Below are 20,149 nucleotides of genomic sequence, written 5' to 3'. Positions count from 1 at the left end.
ACTTGGGATATCGGTGTACAGGCTTGTATCTGCAGGGTTATTGATTCCCGTTTAGGAGTCTCAAGATCGAGACTCGAGAGTCTGGAGTCTGAAGAAATCAATACCGCGGTTGCAAATCCTGAGCTTCCGTTCATCGTATTCTGTAGATTCACCGTCGTTCGGTCTACCAAACAAGCAACGTTCATATGTGACAAGGTTGAGGGTCTTCTTCATGTTATTCATTTCCCGGGAGAAATTTCAGGAGCTTGCAAATAATTTGAGCATAATGAATTATGGAGATTCAGATCTTACAGTGTTGTAATTAATTGTACACCGCGTGCGGTAATGCAGACTTCGTGATGATCTGTTCCCTACTTGGAAGCGGACACGATTCGGTATATAATACAGTACGTACTGCAGACGGCTGCAAGTGGTGTTCCTATACAATATCTGAGGAACTGTCTTATAGCCTCACAAGTCGGCGAAACTCCGAAGCCACAAGCCAAGGTGAAGGTGCCGCCTGACCTCCAAACGAACTTGAACTTGAAAGATGTGAAATGCTCACACATTCCCAGTTTGGGCTGATATTGTAAGCGGTATATAACGTTGAATTGAAAGTAGATATTATGTGTTTGTTCTATTCTCAACACCGGACACATTGTCTCTTGCTGTATGACAATGAGCTATCTGACAATCTGAGCTGTGTGTCTTCATCTGCATAGTGCGTGTCGAGTTTCTCGAAGCTCACCTACATATATTCACCATTTTCTCCCGAATCAGCTATTTCGTGTCTACCATGTCGTTTTTTTGTTTCTTGAATTCCTCTTCACAGCTCAACTCTCCTGACACCTGATTGTGAGTCGGTAGTATACTTTAGCCACTCTCCTCATTTATTTTAGTGAAGAATTCCTAATTCGTACCGGATACGCGATTGTAAATAGAGACAAGGTACGCTTCGATAATAGAAGTTAATATCCGGTTGGTCAAAATCGATTTGATGAAGCGGCGTGCGACGTTGCCGGACCACTTCTATAAATATCCGTGAACCCGAATAACGGTTTTCATACTAAATTTAGTAAACAAATCGATTAGAAAAAACAAAAACACCAAAAAATAGTGGAGAGTAAAAAAGAATATAAAATTCAGTTTTAAAATTGGCATGTACGTGATGTAAACCGGGAAAACGACTTTGATATTAGAACAAAAAATAAATTTACTGGAGCTCATGCGGCGTGCGCGGTTTTTGCGGGATTTCTCCATCCATCCCGTGTTACAACAGATTGTGGGGCCTTATCGCGGTTCGGCTCGGATATCAAGCCGTCATAATCTCCAGCATTCTCCTCTTTGCGGCGCTTCAAATGAAACCGGAAGACGCCCGCATTCAACGATGACTGTTGGCAATAACGAGTTACCATTTAGGGAAGACCAAACGCCTGATGTCTATAAGTATAATATTCAGCGAGAATAGATCCTCATTAAACACTTCCGAACGATCAAATTTGAAACGACCTTTACCGCCCAACTCTCACCAAATTGGTAAAACCATTGTCACTTTCAACGAGCTCTCTTTTTGGCGCCGTACACTCCAAAGAATGCCTCTCAATTATCATATACCACACGTCTTATCGACCCGTACCAGATCCATAATTCCCGGCCAACGGTTGCGCGGACATCCGGCCTGCAAATACCGAGCTTAAATTTTCAAATTCCCCGACTGTTCCGGGGTTCTTAAAATACCCGAATGACTCAATAGCTGATCACAGCCGTAGATTGTGCGGAAGGATACTCAGTTATAATAATTGTTGTATCCAGACCGAGCGTGTCTCTATGTAAAACTGATAATTAACAGCGCAATCGCTCTTCGATAAGCTGCACAGATCGTGGCGTGTTTCTCACACATCAACGTATCTGCAACTCGCGTTGTTCGCATTGATATGCATAAACAAGAACAGCCACAAGCATAGAGTGTGCGATGTTTACAGAGACTTGCGGTTCGCGGTGTCCCGGATACGTCTGCAACGCTTGCGGAGCACCGGGGCTGCAGAGCGCTCGGTAACCTTCTCATTGCCAACCCTGTAGCGTGTATTTTTAAATACCGGATCCTCGAAGAACCGCCGACATCCTGCGCAGCCCGTTTTATTCTTGTTTTATTTTATCGTCGACCCTGCGTTCAACGGACAGCCAGTGGTGAACGGTGTCAAGTTCTGAAGTCTGATCCTGAGAGAATTTTGCACTTACTATAGTATACCGCGTTTCTAGTACAGAGAGGATATTATCGATCAGCGGTGGGCACTAAGCTAAATATAATCGATGCATCGATTAATCGAGTCGAGAAAAATAATTGATTAATTGGTCGATTGGTTCGTATTTCTTTTAAACGGTGCATATGAATCGAAAATTTCGTAAACTTCGGTATGTAGTCTTTCATTCAAAATATTTCTCAATATCAGTTGAAAACATTCGTATAGCTTTCACTTGTTATATCAAATAGATACTTGGTGAGTAAGACGATGATAAAACTTTATTCGCATAAATTGATATTGCATTGTATCGTTCATGGGAGTAAAAGACAAAAACCGATTGTAAAATTTATAAAAAAACTTTAATCGAAATTGTAGAATCACACGCCGAAGCCTGACTAACGCCGAGTACAACGAATAAAGAAATTTGAAAAAAAATTCGCATCAATTTTTTGCTTCGTTCTGTGGTTTCTTGGTTATATGCCATTGGTATCTGTGTTCAAGTCACACGATGATAATTACAGCAACATATCCTATCGCGTATATGGAATAACGGATCCGTTCGATTTCTCGTTATTTGATCATCTCTTGGCCAACTCGACTCTCGGGTTATATCCTATATATAGACGAGGATATTATATTTAAGTAGTTTTACCTATTGGAAAGGCCACTTCTCTCCTAGCGGTACATTGTATGTATGTGTAGATATTGCAGCTGCCAATTATACGCACGGTTTACCTGCGCTATGTGTGTACTCACGATCAGCGACAAGGTTTTTACCTTCTAGCACGTTATATCCAGATCATCATCGGTATTTTCTGCAATTGCATCTACAAGCATTAAAGTCTTGCCATAAGTTTCCTCAATTCCCGTATAATTTAGTTTGCACATACAGGTATACTGTGACAGAAAAAAAAAATAGGAGATTAGGAATATGGAAAGAAACCCTCTGAAACGTGCCGATGTCCGCAAACTGCGAATAAGTTAATTCATTAGAATTCTCTTTTTTCATATACAAAGGTATTGAGGTCACTGGGTAAAGTGCGGAATGTCACTTATGGTACTATACATATATATTTACAGGAATAGAATGAACCAAATTGGACTGTGGATGATTTCGTTTTTATTTCTTCAATTCCGTTCGTTATTTATTTTCTTTAACTGCAGTTTATCGTCAGTTGGAAGCACTGCTGAGGCTAATTGACGCGAGATCGACAGACGCGTTACGTGCAGAGTATCATCACTTGAGAATACCAAATTTCTGGGTCAAAATCTGCGTGAAATTTTTTGTGTATGGGTGATGTACATTGTGTGTTGTATGTAAGCTCTCGCACAGCAAGATTAACGGTATTGTATATCGTTCACGAATTCACGAATACGTACAATATAATACACGGTACACACAGTCACGAGTTTTAGTGCCTTTTTGGTCGCGCGTTACCCTCATCGGCGTGGTCCGCTTTTTAGAAACCTAATTAACGGTCGTTAGCTTTTCGGGAATTAACAGCGATTGTCTGTTCACGGATATTTTACTGCAACGCGCGAGTATTGGTATACAGGTACCTACAGCTCGAATCTTCTCCGGTAACCGTATGTATGACTGATACGTGTATAGATATACCTCGTACTCTTAGTCGGAGTTTACACGGTCTTTCACCTTTCTCTTCCTCATGCCCCTCTCCGGGTTTCGCCACTTCCTGCTGATTCGAAGTCTTCGATTTAACTTTATAAGTCTTACCCACTTAATGGTCCCCAGCTGATAGGGGGTAGTCTCACATCTCAATGATTTTTTTTTAAACACTTTTTTTCACAGTAAAATTTATTCAATAATTTCAAATTTTATGCACATAAAAGAGGAAGTTATAAAGTGAGAGGGGAATTTTTTTTTGTCCGTTTCAGATGGTAAATCTCGCTGGAATGACCGCCTGAAGTTACCTCTATTTAAATCTGACTGACACGATATCTCAACTTTCATACATCTGAGAAAAGAACAAAGTATTATTCTATAACATCCTCTATTATGTATAAAAACTTTGAAATTTTTGAACAAATTTTACTGTGAAAAAAAAAAATTATTAAAAAAAGTCATTGAGATGTGAGACTACGTTCTTCGCAAGGTCGTTTGGCATTAGTGCAGCCAAATAAGGAAGTAAAAAATATTACCTGTATTCATTTGTATCTACTTAAATATTAGAGTCAGACGTGACAATTGGGTCCTCGTAACGTGTAAACAAGCTTGCATAACCGTCTACCAATGCTTATAGGTAACGCCTTCGGAGATTCAGAATTTCCTCTTTATGTATACGTTATAAATATATCGATTATATAAGGTATACCGACAAGAGTACTCATCGCACCTCAAGGTCACACCTTTATAAGGATTTTTCATTGCCCCTGCTAAATGAGATTAGAGTGATCGTTATGTCATGGGAAGTTCCAGAACAATTCAAACATAAGCCACGCAATGATTTCTGCGTTTTTATATTTCATTCCATTTTGCTGAAGAAGTATTTATCCCTTAATATTACAACTCATATCATATATATGCAGACCGGGAGATGAAGAAGTGGTTCCGTGAATTCGAGCCGTTAAATACTTTGCTGGCCTTTATTTTACATCTTCAATACTGCAACTGTCGTGTAAAAACTTGTAATCAACAGGGGAATTTATTCGAAGAAAGAAAAATCTCGTCGAACGTTTCTTGTTCGAGAGCAAGAATTCCTTTCCATAAACATGATTATAATAAATAAAATGGACCGGAAGCGTCGGATGCTGCAAGATTGCATTCAAGTGGAATTTCCCGCGTGTATCATATTATATATCACACAGAGCGATAACTACACACGTGAAATTAAAAGGCATTTATAAATACCGGGATGAGATACTCAATGAGCATTACATGTAATACACAATTCATTAAGGGAGGAAACATACAAAACAATTGAACATAGACGGTCGTAGAGAGAAGGACGAGGCGCCGCGACGACGTACGAGATGCGAATACGAATATGATACGACCATCCGGAGTATAAATCCTTGGAAGAAGAATCAACGGAATATAAACCGGCGATTTATTCATTCAAGAGAAACGATGCGTGATCGAGAGTCGAGTAATCGGACAATATTTTTAACAACGTTAGTCAAATATCAAGGCACAGAAAATTGTATAAACTTCTAACCTTGTATTCGGTAACATTGAGTAAGTATACAACAAAAAAAGAATCCAATGTGAAACGATTTTTTTCATCTGAATAAAACTCTCATCTAAGGAAGGTATCCCAGGTCGACCTCCCCGATTTGATTCCTTTTGTAATACGTTACAGTAGACTAAAAACTAAGCGATACGTATTTTTTTTTTTACCTGCCATTAAACACTTTAAGGGGGTGAAACAAACTTCTATACTAAGGCGTGTCAAAGGGCGATTTGGCAGTTTCACTCACGAGAACATAATATGTTTCAACTAATCCGACTGAAAAAGTTTTCCCATAACGAGAAATGAAAAATGTAATTTTCTCAATTTGAAAAACAATAAACTGCCAAATCACCCGTTGACACGTCTTACTTTGGAGGGTAATTTCACCCCCTTAAGGTGTTTAATGTCAGATAAAAAAAATACGTGTCGCTTAGTTTTTAGTCTACTATAGCGTATTACAAAAGCAAAAAAATTAAATCGGCGGGATTGACCTGGGGTACTTTCCTTATTAGTGCAGTTTGTTCTCCGCACGTCAGACGGTGACTTCCGATAAGTTGGATTTCTGCCTTACCTACCGCACGCATCGACGTGAGCCACGAAATATGCGTGCATGTGAATGTAAACATGCAAACGCGCGACTGCCCGTGTATTATATACCAGTGCCGATTGTCAATTCCCTCGGTGTCTCGGCTACCACACCCTTCGTCGATCCCTCTCCTGCCGCTTCCCTCCTTCCAGCATCGCGAAGCTTCCAGAACGGCGTGATCGTCTGGTCCCGGCCGTCCCGTCTCGTCTCCTCTGCTCCTTAGCTTCCTTTTGCTTCGGCTCAAGCGTGGCACCGTGGCCTCAGGATCCGTAATCCTGGCTGGGCGACAGACAGAACCGTCTCCATACACCGTTGCATCTCGCCGAATCAGTATTCGCAGTGCATTCCTCACCCCGTCGCCGATATTCTCTTTCATTCAAACTCTCCCGCGCTTTTTGTCTACCAATTCCGGCCTCCTCCTCTCCTACTGGGCCTACCTTGCTTCATTCATTCGCGTTTTTTGGTACTTGAATCTGCGGAATCATTCACAAGTTGGATATTATGCAATATCAAATTCTCAGATCCTGCAGTGACCGTTGATTCGATCGTTGGTATGGTATGTTGGGAATTTTGTAACGGCTGATGTCATTGCTGAAAGCTGGACGATGGGGGGGAGTAATTTGTTTGAGAATTCGTAGAAACTACACGCGTTATTCTCTCCGTTCAATCCATCTTTGATTTTAAATTTTAAAGAAGAAGGGAAACTGGGAACGCCCGTTCTGTACACCGAAATACACGTTTGTATCTTTTTTGTTGGTCCCCTAACTGGTCCGAGTTTTTGGACCCACATCTTGGGCCCGAGTCTGTGAATTAGATAGCAACTCGGCCTTCCGTTGGATGAATGTTTGTTGTGAAAGGTCCATTCCTCAGGCATTTATACGTATTGGACTCTGACGAGGGTCTCGTAATATTTTCACCCTGTGTGAAATGTTGGAACGTTGAGCCAACGAAGTTCTACGCTGTAGCTGAATGCGAATGTTTCTGAAGTAAAAAGTTACGACTAAAAGTTTGTAACACGTCAAAGGACACGCAGCTTTCGTTGAGCTATTCGAACGGGCGAGATAAGTTCTTGTTAATCCGTTTCTGCGTGTAGCGATGAAAAGGACGGCTATTTAGGGTAATCCTTGCCATTAGCCCCACTGCTGACCATGTCCCGATTCCTTGACACACACTGCCTTGGCAACGCGTTTGCACCTTACCTGCCTGCTCTGATATACCTGTTCTGGGTCAGCTGTATGTGCAAGGTCAACCCTGAAGAACTTGGTACCAATTACTCACTCCAGCCAATGTCTCGTTCCGCGTACAACGATGTGACCTAGTAGACTGTAAAAATTGACGGTGAAAAAATTAAGTCACGAACAAATCGAGCATTTCGCTATAAAGGAATTGTTCAATTATCATACATATATATACATGTTATATACCGGAGAAGTTTCGCTAAGCGGTAAAAAACCGTCAGAGGATATACTGGTAAATTATTTTTATCAACAACAATTGAACATTCCGTAAAAAAGATATGTAACGCAAATGCGGTGACAATAAATTCGTGCCGATTTCTGCCGGTCCCGTGGCAGCTGCAGGAAGATAACATTAATTGCCTCCGTACAAAAACGGCGAAGGCACTTGGCTTAATCTCACATCCGCCTGTCAAACTGCCGAAAGTACCTAACACCCTAATCGCTGTGTATAAAACAGCTATCAGGCACGTTTTACAAGCACATTGTCCGCCTGCGCAAAGTACGTACCTACATACCCGAGAGTATATTAAACCAGTTACCCGAAGTACAATTTCTCTGGATACATAGATTACTTTCACTCGCTCCGCGATACCGGGTCTCGAGTTTAACGATAAACTACGGTTTTGTGCGACCGATAAAACCACCGTTTCCCGGTCATGCGTCGTGCGATGTCTGCGCTTCCCGTAAGGAAAATCCGTTCTTGACAAAAGCCGGATAAGAATCTAATCGGTAGTCTCTGGAACTGCGGCAATAACCGTGTAGCAATGTATTATATTACTCGGTAGTTACTTCATGAGCAAGAAAAAGTAAAAGAAAGGCCAAAAAAAAGAAGTGAATATCCCTTATAAATGCCCACATACCGCAAAACATCTATTCCGCATCCGTTTTTCCGTTACTCATGCATAGTCACAGGGTGGCCACTAAATCTACATCACAAAATTCTCCGACTTTTCCAAATTTTCCAGAAAAAAATCATGATTTTCCCTGAACAATTTGAATAAATTGGTTATACCGAATTGAGAAAAGTTTTTTTTCTGACAAAAGTCGGGTCTCACTGTCCAATTTAACCGATGCGAACAGTCGTTTGTAAGGTAGTATTTCGAAATATTCAAACTTTGAAGAGAACGTTCCGGTGATGGTAAGAAAATTGGTAATCGATCTAATTTATCTAGAGCTTAAAAAAACTGTCGAACTTGTTTGTATGAAAAAAGTATATAGTAAACGAGTCCCTGACTATTCGAGAATTGCAGAATTCCATGACGCTTCCAGGTTTTCCAGAATTCCCTGACCAGTGGTCATCACCCTGAATTATAGAAAAAAATCGATCCAAAAAATACGAACTCCTAACGAGGGTCCGATGTCCCGTAGTCGGAGGAACGCGAGATTAGCTCTGCAACGGCGGTTACTAACGCGGGCGGCGATGCTCAGGGTGGGAGAATACGTGTAGCTTCGGATCGCTCTTGGTAGTTTCCAAGCAACCGATCGAGCCGGGGGCTGCAGTGACCTCACTCAGTGACGGCAGCATTCCATCCTATACGGCATGTTCAACGTTTGAAGAATTCCAGTCGCGCTACTCGACTATAATCGCGGTGTAAATGCTCACCTATAATAATACGCATACAGCGGGAGCTGCTCTCCGCGCTCGTTTTGAATCATCGATGATTTCCGAATCGGCCGAGCGTCATGATGACCTACCTGCGCCTGCAGTGCGTAAGCGATAACTACGATGCTGAGGTCACGCGTACGAGCGACTAAATATAGCGATTATCGTACTCTCGGATATTGTCACAAGGCGAATAATAATATTATTTTTCCGAACTTGGAAACCGATCGAATTATAATGACACCGATATTAACACCAATTTCGTCGTGCGTTCTTCGCCGGAATTCGACATCCAAAATTTCACCTGAACCACTTTACGTTATATGGGTATAAGTCACGCGAATTTGAAGCTTATAAACGCCTCATTTTTTCACGTCGATAAAAATTCGCAATTATGTATATGACGGGTCTATAAATCACCCAGCATCTATGGCTTCTACGTACGTACCTACGCGATAATAATCGCTTGCTTTGATGCGTATCTGTACAGGAATTAACTATACAAAGTCCGTGCTGCTCTCACTCTCTTCCTCTCTCTATCTTTGAACGAGAAGACCAGCCAAGTTACTTGCGACCAGTTGCTCAGCTGCATCGACTCCGTTGTCTAGGCTTTTCCTGCTACTACCCGATGTTACGTTACGCCATACTCGTCGGGGTTTCATCGTTCCCTAGCTTTTAACTAGCTTTTTTCAATAATTCACCACTCACACTCCATACTTTCGTCATATTACACCACTCGTCTACTCTCTACTTTTTCAACATCTTCCCGCATTATTATATGTATCAGTGGATTCAACTCACTTGTTGCCATTCGCTCACTCATTTTACCATTTATTTCTATGTACTTCTAAAATAGATCTGCGTAGCTACCTAAAAAAGTAATTTTATATACAACTCGTTATAACTTATTTATCGTATTCCACCATTTGAATGCTCGTTATTTTTCTTGGTTTTTACATATTTGCCATTTGTAATACCACCAGTTTGCCTTTTGGCTTATTTCAACCATCTAATTCGATCTATTCTAATCTCTCTCTGTCTCCGTCTCGTTGTCTTTCTCTTCTTTTCCTTCGATTCTCTGCAGTATTTCGCTGTAGAATATAATTCCGTGTACTGAAATCCTAAGGCAAAGCCCGATATTCGATATAATAGAGACACGCGATGATCGGCGGTGCCGTCGGGCGTGAAACGGCGGCTCTACCCCGGCGCTGCACGACCGGCCACCAACACTGTAAAAATGATGATTCAACTAACCGGACGAAGTCAACGGCCACCGGCTCGGTTACATTGCATGGCATGGGTAGCGCGAGGAAAAGATTGACTCGCCAGGTTGCGAATAGTGTACGTAAATACATGAACTAGAGAGAAATCCAGAGAAAAACTGAATCGGAATTATCGAACGCGTTACGTAACGACCGGTCGAATCGCTGATGCGAAAGGCTTACAGCTCCTGATTATCCCGAGCGATCGCCTCGCCCAGCCAGGCCTAAAATTTATATTATGTCCATATAAAAGCGGGATAGCTCCAAATACGGGCTATCAGCGTGAGATAACTGTCCTCAATACCCATTGGCCTGCACCGACGTATCAACCTTGAGGCCCAAATAAGGCCCTGTCAAGGTCCCCGGCTGGACTTGCGCATCGTGTAGGTATAAGGCTGATCAACGCGTCAGCTTCGGCATAATAATTACTGGATTATTCAGTACTTGGCACGATCGGCGAAGTGCAAGTGCTCTGAAAGTTACCGATTAGTCATCGATATTGTTAAACATAACTGTCTTAGCTCGGTGAAAGTAATCCCTCGAAATTTAGAGCCAGCTGCTACGAGCTAATTGCTCCATTTTTTCTTTCAATTTTGCGTAGTTACAAGGCCAAGCCCCTTATTCCAACTTATCTTTCACTCGTGAAAAGAAGATTTTCCGTTTAAAGCTACCTTTTTTTGGTCTAGATGGCGGTTATCACCGTTTTCACGACTTAAAAATAAGTCAGAATCAGGGGCTGCGCCGGGAATTTCCAGCCTTTATTCTTTCGTTTTTCTTTCCTCCATGAGGGCTGTCTAGGCACGGTCTTCGGCTTCGGGTTTTCGGAACGCGCAATGACGTGGCGGGCGATTCGGGTTGTCTACCCGTCTGTCTGCCTCCTTTCTGCCAGTATCCAGGAGCGTAGTTGGACCATTAGTCAACAAGGCGTACCTACCACCATTACATTGGTAGGTAGTGGTAGTCGCGACTCCGCATTGAAATCAATAGTGAGTCGGTATGTGCCCACGCCGAGATTCGGTCGCTCTAAGTTCAACGGACACGACTCCAACTGCTGGAAAATGCATTGTCCCCGACGCCAATGAAGATAGAAAAATATACCCAGATATACACGAACGTCAATAATGTGAGAACGAAAGTCTTCCAGCCAACTTAAGTTAAATTATTATACCAGCTGCAGTTATACTATACGTGGATGATGCGGAACTTTTTAATTGCCGAACGATTCTTCAATCGATTGGCAATCTGAGCACGTGGTGCAGGCATTGTAATTACCATCCTATATGTATATTACAGTCAACGAAAATTGATTAGTCAATATGTATATTAACGTTGATCCAGAAGTTTGAATTCTCCGAAGCGAATCGATTGACTCACTGTACCTAATCAGTTTTTGTTTATCGACGAAGGGATTCGTCATCGATTTCTCAGCAACAGCATTCCTACTCTCTAACAGTAAGTTAAAACTTCGAATAATAATTCTCATAATAATTCTGATTGCAAATCGTACTTAATACTCATCGATTATAATTATCTTCCAAAAATTCTTCGAAATAGATAAGTCATGTTTTTAAAATTTATTTTCCGATCCCGACTGCAGTTGTACATTGAAACGTATCTGTAAACCAGAAATGAATAATCCATATAAAAAAAATAAAGTAAATAAAGAGACCAGTTACTGCTCCTTTTATGGTATTAAATCAGTCATGCAAAATTATATCGTCCGACAAAGCATCGCACGATTTTCCGAGGTTGATAACGATCGTCCGCGAAGAAATAAAACTCAGAAGTCTGCTCTCTGAAGTTTTCCTCGCCACGTGGCCACCCGCCGCCGTCTGCCACTATACGCAACGCACCGCATGCGTATCGATTTAGAGATACGGGGGGCTGCATTCGCATTCACATGCAGGCAGAGGTGCAGGACCAACACACGGAGATACGGTAACCCCACAAGCACGCGACAAGGAGGCTGACAGGACGCCCGTGTGACTGCAGCAGAGCCGCTATGATCGACCCTACGAGACGTGACGTTGTAGTATCCTACTGCAGTGCCCTATGGCCGTGGCGTAGGCGCCCTTGAATCTATATTTAGCTTGGCCACCTCGAGAAAGAGGTATAGAAAGAGAGTCAGAGTGAGAGAGAGAGAGAGAGAAGAGCGATGCGCGTTCTAGACGGCGAGTAATTAACTGGGTGAATACTCTTTTAGCCTTCTCGCAGATATTTTTGAGAAAATAGTCGTCACGGTGCGACGGCGTATCTACCGTCGACTGTTTTTTCGAGTAATATTATACGTAGGATAATGTATTACACTGTCAGACATACCGGCTGCAGCAGTTCGAATAGTCAGTACGGTGTACGGTTATCGATCGATAACACCGTTGAATGCTTTTCGCAAACCGCAGCGATTAAACGCACTGCATACTCGCGGAAAGCTTTTGTATAAATTAACAACTACGCGGCAACCGATTGTTTAAGTTATCGTTGTTATACTTTCTGCATGCGGCGATAATAGAGTTATGCACTGCATGGTAAAAAGAGAGGAACGTATTCAGCTCCACGTTTAATGCTTTCGTATTTGTTTTTCCTCGATAATATTATGTTGTTTTTGTTTTTTTTTATAGTTTGTTTTGTTATCTTTTTTTTTTTTATTGAACCGTCGCTGCAAATTATGCTTATATCGCGTACATGAGTTTGTGCATACTTGTAGAGATAACAAACAACATGCGTGTATAACGATCGTACGATGATGCCTCGTTTCAAACTTCTTGTCCGGTTGGTAGAATCCCCCCCTTTACCCACGTACGCATATTTCAAGTATTATGATTCGCAATGCATTCTTTGTTCGAAATGAAAATTATTACTAATTTCGCATACCTTGTAAAATGCAACGTATTACGTATATTTTACGCATTGTACGCAACGACGAATGGATATTTCCTTCATTGTCTCGAGCACATACATATTACAGGTGGTGTTGTCGGGTGTCGGCGTCCGTTGGGGAGAACTTTCGAGAAAAGAAACCTCTCAAAGGGAGCTGTCGTGCGTCCCAATAACTATAAATAAAAAATCGAGTTTATAATCCATTCTAGCACGTGTTACACATATTTTTCGTCTAATATTCGGTCAGGCGGTTTAAGAAAGATTATTCGAACGCGCGACCGTTACTCGGTTCGAGGCTTGCTGAGAGAGCCGTTCGAATGCTGCTGATACACCAATATTTGACGCGCATGTGTGTATCGCACGTACGTGTAAAACGTATGATACACATGAAGCGAGACGAAAAGTGCGAACGGAATTTGCAACAAACAAGCATAAGAAAACCGTGTTGAAAATTTCATACCTAATGGATGATTATCATGTAGCACCGCATATCCCCGCGCGTATTTAACGTTCCGACACGAAAAGCCGGGGAATGAGAAAAATACGGATCGGGCAAACAGGTATCATTCGAATGCAAATTGTCTCGTTCGCTCTCAAAGCTTCGCGGGCAATTGAGAGTCTGTCGATAAATTGATTTCTGAATAAGGAAGGGAACGAGACAAAAAACAAAAAATCTCGAAAAGAAAAAACGAAATTATCGGACAATGTAACATCGAATATCGGGCATGTTACGTCAGGAGAGACCCAGGTTACAAGGTCGCTTCAATCCTCGTACATACATACGTATTTAAAGCATGACACTTACACACGCTCGATAACATTTCGTCAACCGTTAGTCAGGCCGCAGGCCGAACTATACCGATCTATAGGTATGCTGTGCGTTGTATGGTATACGCTAGGCTACGGTTCGAGTATCGTACACTTTAAACCGACATTTGGAGAACCTAGCCGTCAGTCGGCGCGCGGACCAATCGGACGGCTCCATTCGTTTTATGCCCATATATGGCAAGGGCTGTTGATCAGGCTGGTGGGGGAACTCGGACGATTCTATTGCGGCTGCCGAGGGGAGTCGGGCAGGCCGTGCAAAGGTCTAAAACATGAAAAAGATGGGTTTGTTGGATAACAAATGAGCCGAGAAAGAGCGATTTCCGCTAAATGATTAGCCCGCGAACCGTCGGTAGCGAATTTTCACTCCTTGACAGAGAATTCCAGGGCAACTTATACCGGAGATCGGCAGCTGCCACACCTTTGGACGAGTCTACTTGGCCGAGGCACGATTTTCCTCAGTGGTCGGCGTCCCTCACTCACGCCATATTTCCAGTGTTGATCGCACGTGTGACGTTTCTCTGTCTCTTCAAGGTGAGTAAATTATTTTATTCTAACGGTGGTAAAAACAAGTTGAGCCTACCGGGGTCAACGAAACTATCAATAGACTGAACGATTTCGCTGAGACCGGCGTATTTGGCAGCGAACTGTCAGAATTATCGGCAAATTTATCAAAACCCAGCACTAAATGCCGGCTCCGGCCGCCATCTTGGCAGGGCGTTGCTCTCTCCCTAACCGATAATATTCTACGTTTGTGAATTTTATTCTTAGAAATTTCGTTATACGGGGCACGATCATTTCGAGAATACGAATATCCCGAGCAGTCTAACAGGTTGCCTCGTCGCTCGGTGGTTTAATTCCTCGTTTACAGGTGGTCCGGCGAGCTTTTAAACCGCATGAGCTATTTTTAACCTTACGGCGACGACTTCGTCGACGCTGCCGGTGACGTTAGAAGCACTAACCTACCGCCAGATATCTAGACAGCCCACTTGCCCCACGTTTATTTTAAGATTTACTCTGTAAATAGCCTGCTTCTCAATGCCGGTCTCACCGAATTAAACTATATCTAATAGTTCACCGGAAGTTCTTCGTCCAACGCGTAGCCGTTCGGTTCTGGCAACCTGGTGATCAGAACACGCATGCAAAGTATGTCGGACTAATAGCCTGTTGTAATGTCCACCTCTCGTCACGTAGCGTGTAAAAAACGTCGAAAGGATCTGTCGATTCGCACTTCTCGATACCCCGGTTTTGAGGTTATGGCAAACTCTAGTTTCGATATTACGATACGCATGTACTCCGTAAATTTGTACTCCGTATTGCGCCAAATGTTTATCTATAGAAAATGAGTGTATGATCATTTATATATGAGTGTATAATGCGGTATATAGACCCTTAATATTTGTATCTCGAATGTTTGTTCTTTCCAACCGAAAATTCGTTCGAAATTACACATTCTAGACCAATCTCAAAATTAGGAACCCCAGAGTGTGAAATAAAGAGAGACAAAAACGGGATGAGAAAATTTCACGAGCAGAGTATTCGTTGCTGAAATAAATGCTTTCACGCAACTTATGTACCGAAAAGATCAGCGAATAATCGAGAATATAATTCGAACTATAGTTACCATTTCGTATAACAGTAAAATATCTAGAAAAGCGTGGTATCTACCCGCGGATAGAATTTATACTGCAGAATACAACTGCAAGTGACGTGAAAGAAAATCGGTGGATTTAAAACTGCGGGTCGCAAACGATCTGATCCCTTTTCCACGTGATACTGATTGAGTCTCTCCTGCACACGTGTCGCGTACTCTGACAGCGGTTACGGTGTTTTGACAGGTACCTACCGACCGACCAACCGATCCACCCACCTCCTCCCATACTCGGGTGTTTAAATATTCCACGAAAAATTGTTCAATTGTACAAATACCGGAAATAATGGACAACAACTACGTATTTCGTACCATAAGAAGAGCTAGTCGGGAGAGGGATAGAGAAAAAATTCATTGACATTGGGTTCGGGGAAAATGCGAACGGCTAGGATGGGTCGCTGGAAAACGCGGCGAAGGAAGAGGGGGAGGGATTTCGGTGAGCGGAATGTTCGGAAGATGCGCCAGCGAGCTGCTCCTTGGCGGGGCGGTTCGAGGGGCAGAGCGGGGAAGCCCCTCCGTGGCAGAGTACTACCATATATGGTAAAGAAAGCCGGGATTGGCCGAGGGTGCCATGTCCTTATTGGCGGGGTGGCGACTGGTGGGGGGTCTTCTATACGCTCCTGTTCATATAATACACTGCAATTCGCCTATCGGCTACATTCTGTGTTTGGTGCTAGATTGGTCAACAGTGCGGTAGTCTGTAGTGAGCCGACACCCTCCTAACTTGTACATATTTTTTTACACGAAAGCGTAAGTTTTATTATTTAAAAGTGGAATTAAATACAAACGCGCCGACGAAACGAATCGAGAATTAGAAAAGAAAAAAAAAAAACACGTACGAATATCATTTACGCTCGTATTGAAAATTTTCTTCGTTTTAATTATTCGGAAAAGTTCGTTCGTTCCTTCGTTCATTGCTAGGAGTTTAACTCGAAATATCAGTGAGAGAATATATATCTATTTACGGGCTAGTAGGATACTCGGTAACAGTGCGTGGGCAGTTTTGCTGGAAAAATATATGCATACCTGTATAGTATGAACGTATTTTAATTTACCTCTGCGACTTCGAAGTGGGTGTGTTTCGAAGAGATACGTGTCCATATTTGGTGTGTTCTGTGACAGACTTCCGTCCCACGTTCGAATATTCGCGATTTTGCATAATTGTGCGTACGAAGTTTGTTATACGTGCCTGCCGAGACTTTACCGTGCGTTTCGTCGGCCGGCTCGAAGCCGGTTTTTGCATTGACTTGATTTGATTGAAAAAGTGATTTATACCGGATGAAAATTAGCAAATTGAATTATTCGGTTGTAATTTCACTTATTTCTCACTCAATTCGTTATCAATGTTCGTTACTTTTTACTCTGCAGTACAGTTTGTCAAATCCTCCCATCAGACACACCGGCCCAAAAGTTTTTCTCTTACGAGTTACCACTTTATAATCTGCTCATTTTTGTTACGTACTTATCCGTTGTGAAAAAAATCATTTCCGTGATCGGTTTTTTCTTTGGTAAAGAAATCTGCTACCCGTTCTATCGATCGTTCTCGCCGTATTACTTGCCTGGTTTGGGCGGGGCAGAATACGCGTTATGGCGCTTGTCACTTTGAAGCATCACCGAAGTTATTTATAAAAGAATGCTTGTTCAGGTTTTTCGGAATTATTCCTCGTATTACTACGAATAATTGTCGGATAACGCGACGTCGTTAAAAATTTTATCCACGAAAAATTATTCGATTGAAGTAATCTACGCTCCGCCAACGGACAGCCGGGTGGCGTGAACATTCGAATTGGCAGCCATTTTGTAAATCGGTTAATCACGTGACAAGATTTTCGTGTTCGATTTGAAATTTGAATTACTGGTCATTCGAACTTATTTAAACATCAACGAATATTTTTTTTTTTACCAGGTTACAATTAACTGCGATGTAGTCAGATCCTAAAATTATTCTGAAATTTGATTCTGGGCTTCTGGAATTTTACAAATCATTTTTTTTAATTGACACACCTTTGATAGATTGAATATTATTGCTCGTGTGGTTGTTGATCGAGTATGTTCATGGAAATCTGAAGACACTGTTTAGTGTCTTGGTTTATAGAGATAATAGATTGAATATCCTGAATTTAAATCGATACATGCCCAAATGAAAGGGGGGTTTTTAATTGACGGTTCTTTTTTTTTGTATTACAGCTAACCCCACAACAGACTAAACATGTGTGACGAGGAAGTTGCTGCACTCGTAGTTGACAATGGATCCGGTATGTGCAAGGCCGGTTTTGCCGGTGATGACGCGCCCCGTGCCGTCTTCCCGTCGATCGTTGGACGCCCTCGTCATCAGGGTGTGATGGTTGGCATGGGTCAGAAGGACAGTTATGTAGGTGATGAGGCCCAGTCAAAGAGAGGTATTCTCACTCTGAAATACCCCATTGAACACGGTATTGTCACCAACTGGGACGATATGGAGAAGATCTGGCATCACACCTTCTATAATGAACTTCGTGTCGCCCCAGAAGAGCACCCAGTCCTGCTCACTGAAGCTCCATTGAACCCGAAAGCTAACAGGGAAAAGATGACCCAAATCATGTTTGAGACATTCAACACGCCTGCTATGTACGTCGCCATCCAGGCCGTGCTCTCCCTGTACGCTTCTGGTCGTACCACCGGTATTGTGCTTGACTCTGGAGATGGTGTTTCCCACACTGTCCCCATCTACGAAGGGTATGCTCTTCCCCACGCTATCCTGCGTCTTGACTTGGCTGGTCGTGACTTGACCGACTACCTCATGAAGATCCTGACCGAGAGGGGATACTCGTTCACTACCACCGCTGAGCGTGAAATCGTCCGTGACATCAAGGAGAAACTCTGCTACGTCGCCCTTGACTTTGAACAAGAAATGGCAACCGCTGCTTCGTCTTCCTCATTGGAGAAGAGCTACGAACTTCCTGACGGCCAGGTCATCACCATTGGAAACGAGAGATTCCGTTGCCCCGAGGCTCTCTTCCAGCCTTCATTCTTGGGAATGGAAGCTTGCGGTATCCATGAGACCACCTACAACTCGATCATGAAGTGCGACGTCGACATCCGTAAGGACCTGTACGCCAACACTGTACTGTCTGGTGGTACTACCATGTACCCAGGAATTGCCGACAGAATGCAGAAAGAGATCACCGCCCTTGCACCTTCGACCATGAAGATCAAGATCATCGCACCACCAGAGAGGAAATACTCCGTATGGATCGGTGGATCTATTCTTGCATCGCTTTCCACCTTCCAGCAGATGTGGATCTCCAAACAGGAGTACGACGAATCCGGCCCATCCATTGTCCACAGGAAGTGCTTCTAAGCGCATTATACTGATAGTCATTTACCCACATCTTCGCTATCACCACACGAAAAAGAAAAGAAAAAAAAACAAAGATAGAAAGACAAAGAACAACACCGCCAACTTCTATGAGTCTCTTTACAACCATGTGTGCTGGACAACACCGCGATCGATCAATGGTATATATTTGCGTTTCATCTGATACAAGGTTTTTCCTTTATATTGGATCAAGTGGATTAATTGAGAGAAGACTACATCCTTGGAGGCTCCTTAAAGATCCTTGCTCTACTCATTTTTCATCATTTAACTAGACACCATTATATCTTAAAGTGCTCCTATACCTTACCCCTGAACCCCTTCTCCCCTGATGCCCCTTTTCTCCTCATTCCCCTACTCCCAGTTGTATTATATATCAAAAATAACATACTAGCCTATGGTAGTGTGTACCTAACATTCACTGCATATTATATTTTTCATTGCGATATTTTTTATTCGCGAAATTTAATTGTATTATTATTTTTTTCTCCGCCGCATTCTATACAAGCATTTCTATTATCAACATCTTCTTCATGAGTATGAGTATGAGTATGATATTAGTCATATTGTACAAGCTGAACTTGTAGATGGAGTGAGTGCAAATTTTTAACGGGGAATAGACTCCATTGGAAAGTTGCCTTATTTTTATTCTACAAACCGATAGAAAACACTGGTACGAATATACCACAACTATGATTACTCTGCTCTTGTATTTAAATATATGATATTTCTGTTGACTTAGAGGGCGCATCATTCCGGGCAGGCAGGCCTCTATCTTATTTTTTAATTATTACTGTTATTAATTATTAATTAAAGAAAGGATTGAAAGACTCTTGTAAGGAGAGACCGCCGGCCCAAAGTAAAATATATCCCACATGCTCGCTCAAAACATTAAACCTGCAAGCTTGATACATTGTGTTGATTCGACAATTTGTAAGATATTGATATAAAAAGAAGAAAAACGAAAAAAATGCAAAAATACTACTTTTCGTAATATTTAATATTATAATAAAATGAGAATAGAAACGAATGAAAGGCGTAACAATTTTGTAATACTGTAGGACAACGCAAATTTTTCAGATGAAAATTTTTCCATCATTGTACGAACATCATTTCAATGTTCTTTCTTACAAAAAAAAGAGAAAAAAAAACAAAAAAGAAAACTTAAAGACGGTTTCTTGCCTTAGTGGGCGGGATCCTGCCAAAGTGATTATTAAACACTAGCCAAAGTATTATAATTTATTCCCATTATATTGTGCAAGACCACTCACGTACACAAACTTAAGAAGACTACTTTAGACTTATGGGATTATAAAATAAAAATCTTAAAAAAATTTAA

At 42.0% G+C, this 20,149-nt stretch overlaps 1 protein-coding gene and 2 long non-coding RNA genes across 4 annotated transcripts in view; 2 read left to right on the top strand and 1 right to left on the bottom strand.

Moving 5' to 3' along the window:
* Positions 1-13,911, bottom strand: part of LOC124292891 — a 23,072-nt gene extending 9,161 nt beyond the window's left edge. Inside the window, exons 1-3 of one of the 2 annotated variants that reach the window (XR_006902840.1) lie at positions 13,785-13,911; positions 12,974-13,152; positions 4,721-7,322 (exon numbers count right to left, since the gene is read on the bottom strand). This is a non-coding gene — a long non-coding RNA (uncharacterized LOC124292891). Of the gene's footprint in view, positions 1-4,720; positions 7,323-12,973; positions 13,153-13,784 lie in introns of those variants that run through there. The other variant, XR_006902839.1, reaches the window with a different exon arrangement.
* The window catches only part of LOC124292890, a 25,947-nt gene extending 5,798 nt beyond the window's left edge, over positions 1-20,149 (top strand). The window contains exons 2-3 of the long non-coding RNA XR_006902838.1: positions 15,019-15,023; positions 19,631-20,149. This is a non-coding gene — a long non-coding RNA (uncharacterized LOC124292890). The remainder of the gene's footprint in view (positions 1-15,018; positions 15,024-19,630) is intronic.
* Positions 16,074-20,016, top strand: LOC107218414 (actin-5C). The gene is made up of 2 exons (XM_046731391.1): positions 16,074-16,205; positions 17,643-20,016. Exon 2 carries the CDS (start codon positions 17,665-17,667, stop codon positions 18,793-18,795), a length of 1,131 nt encoding a protein of 376 aa, XP_046587347.1. The 5' UTR covers positions 16,074-16,205; positions 17,643-17,664; the 3' UTR covers positions 18,796-20,016.

The sequence above is a fragment of the Neodiprion lecontei genome, chromosome 2, assembly GCF_021901455.1.
Source record: "Neodiprion lecontei isolate iyNeoLeco1 chromosome 2, iyNeoLeco1.1, whole genome shotgun sequence".
NCBI classification, from domain to species: Eukaryota; Metazoa; Arthropoda; class Insecta; order Hymenoptera; family Diprionidae; genus Neodiprion; species Neodiprion lecontei.
This window is presented reverse-complemented; position numbering and strand designations above follow the sequence as displayed.

Coding starts and splice junctions, on each gene's coding strand:
- LOC107218414 (XM_046731391.1), top strand. CDS start 17,665: ATGTGTGACGAGGAAGTTGCTGCACTCGTAGTTGACAATGGATCCGGT.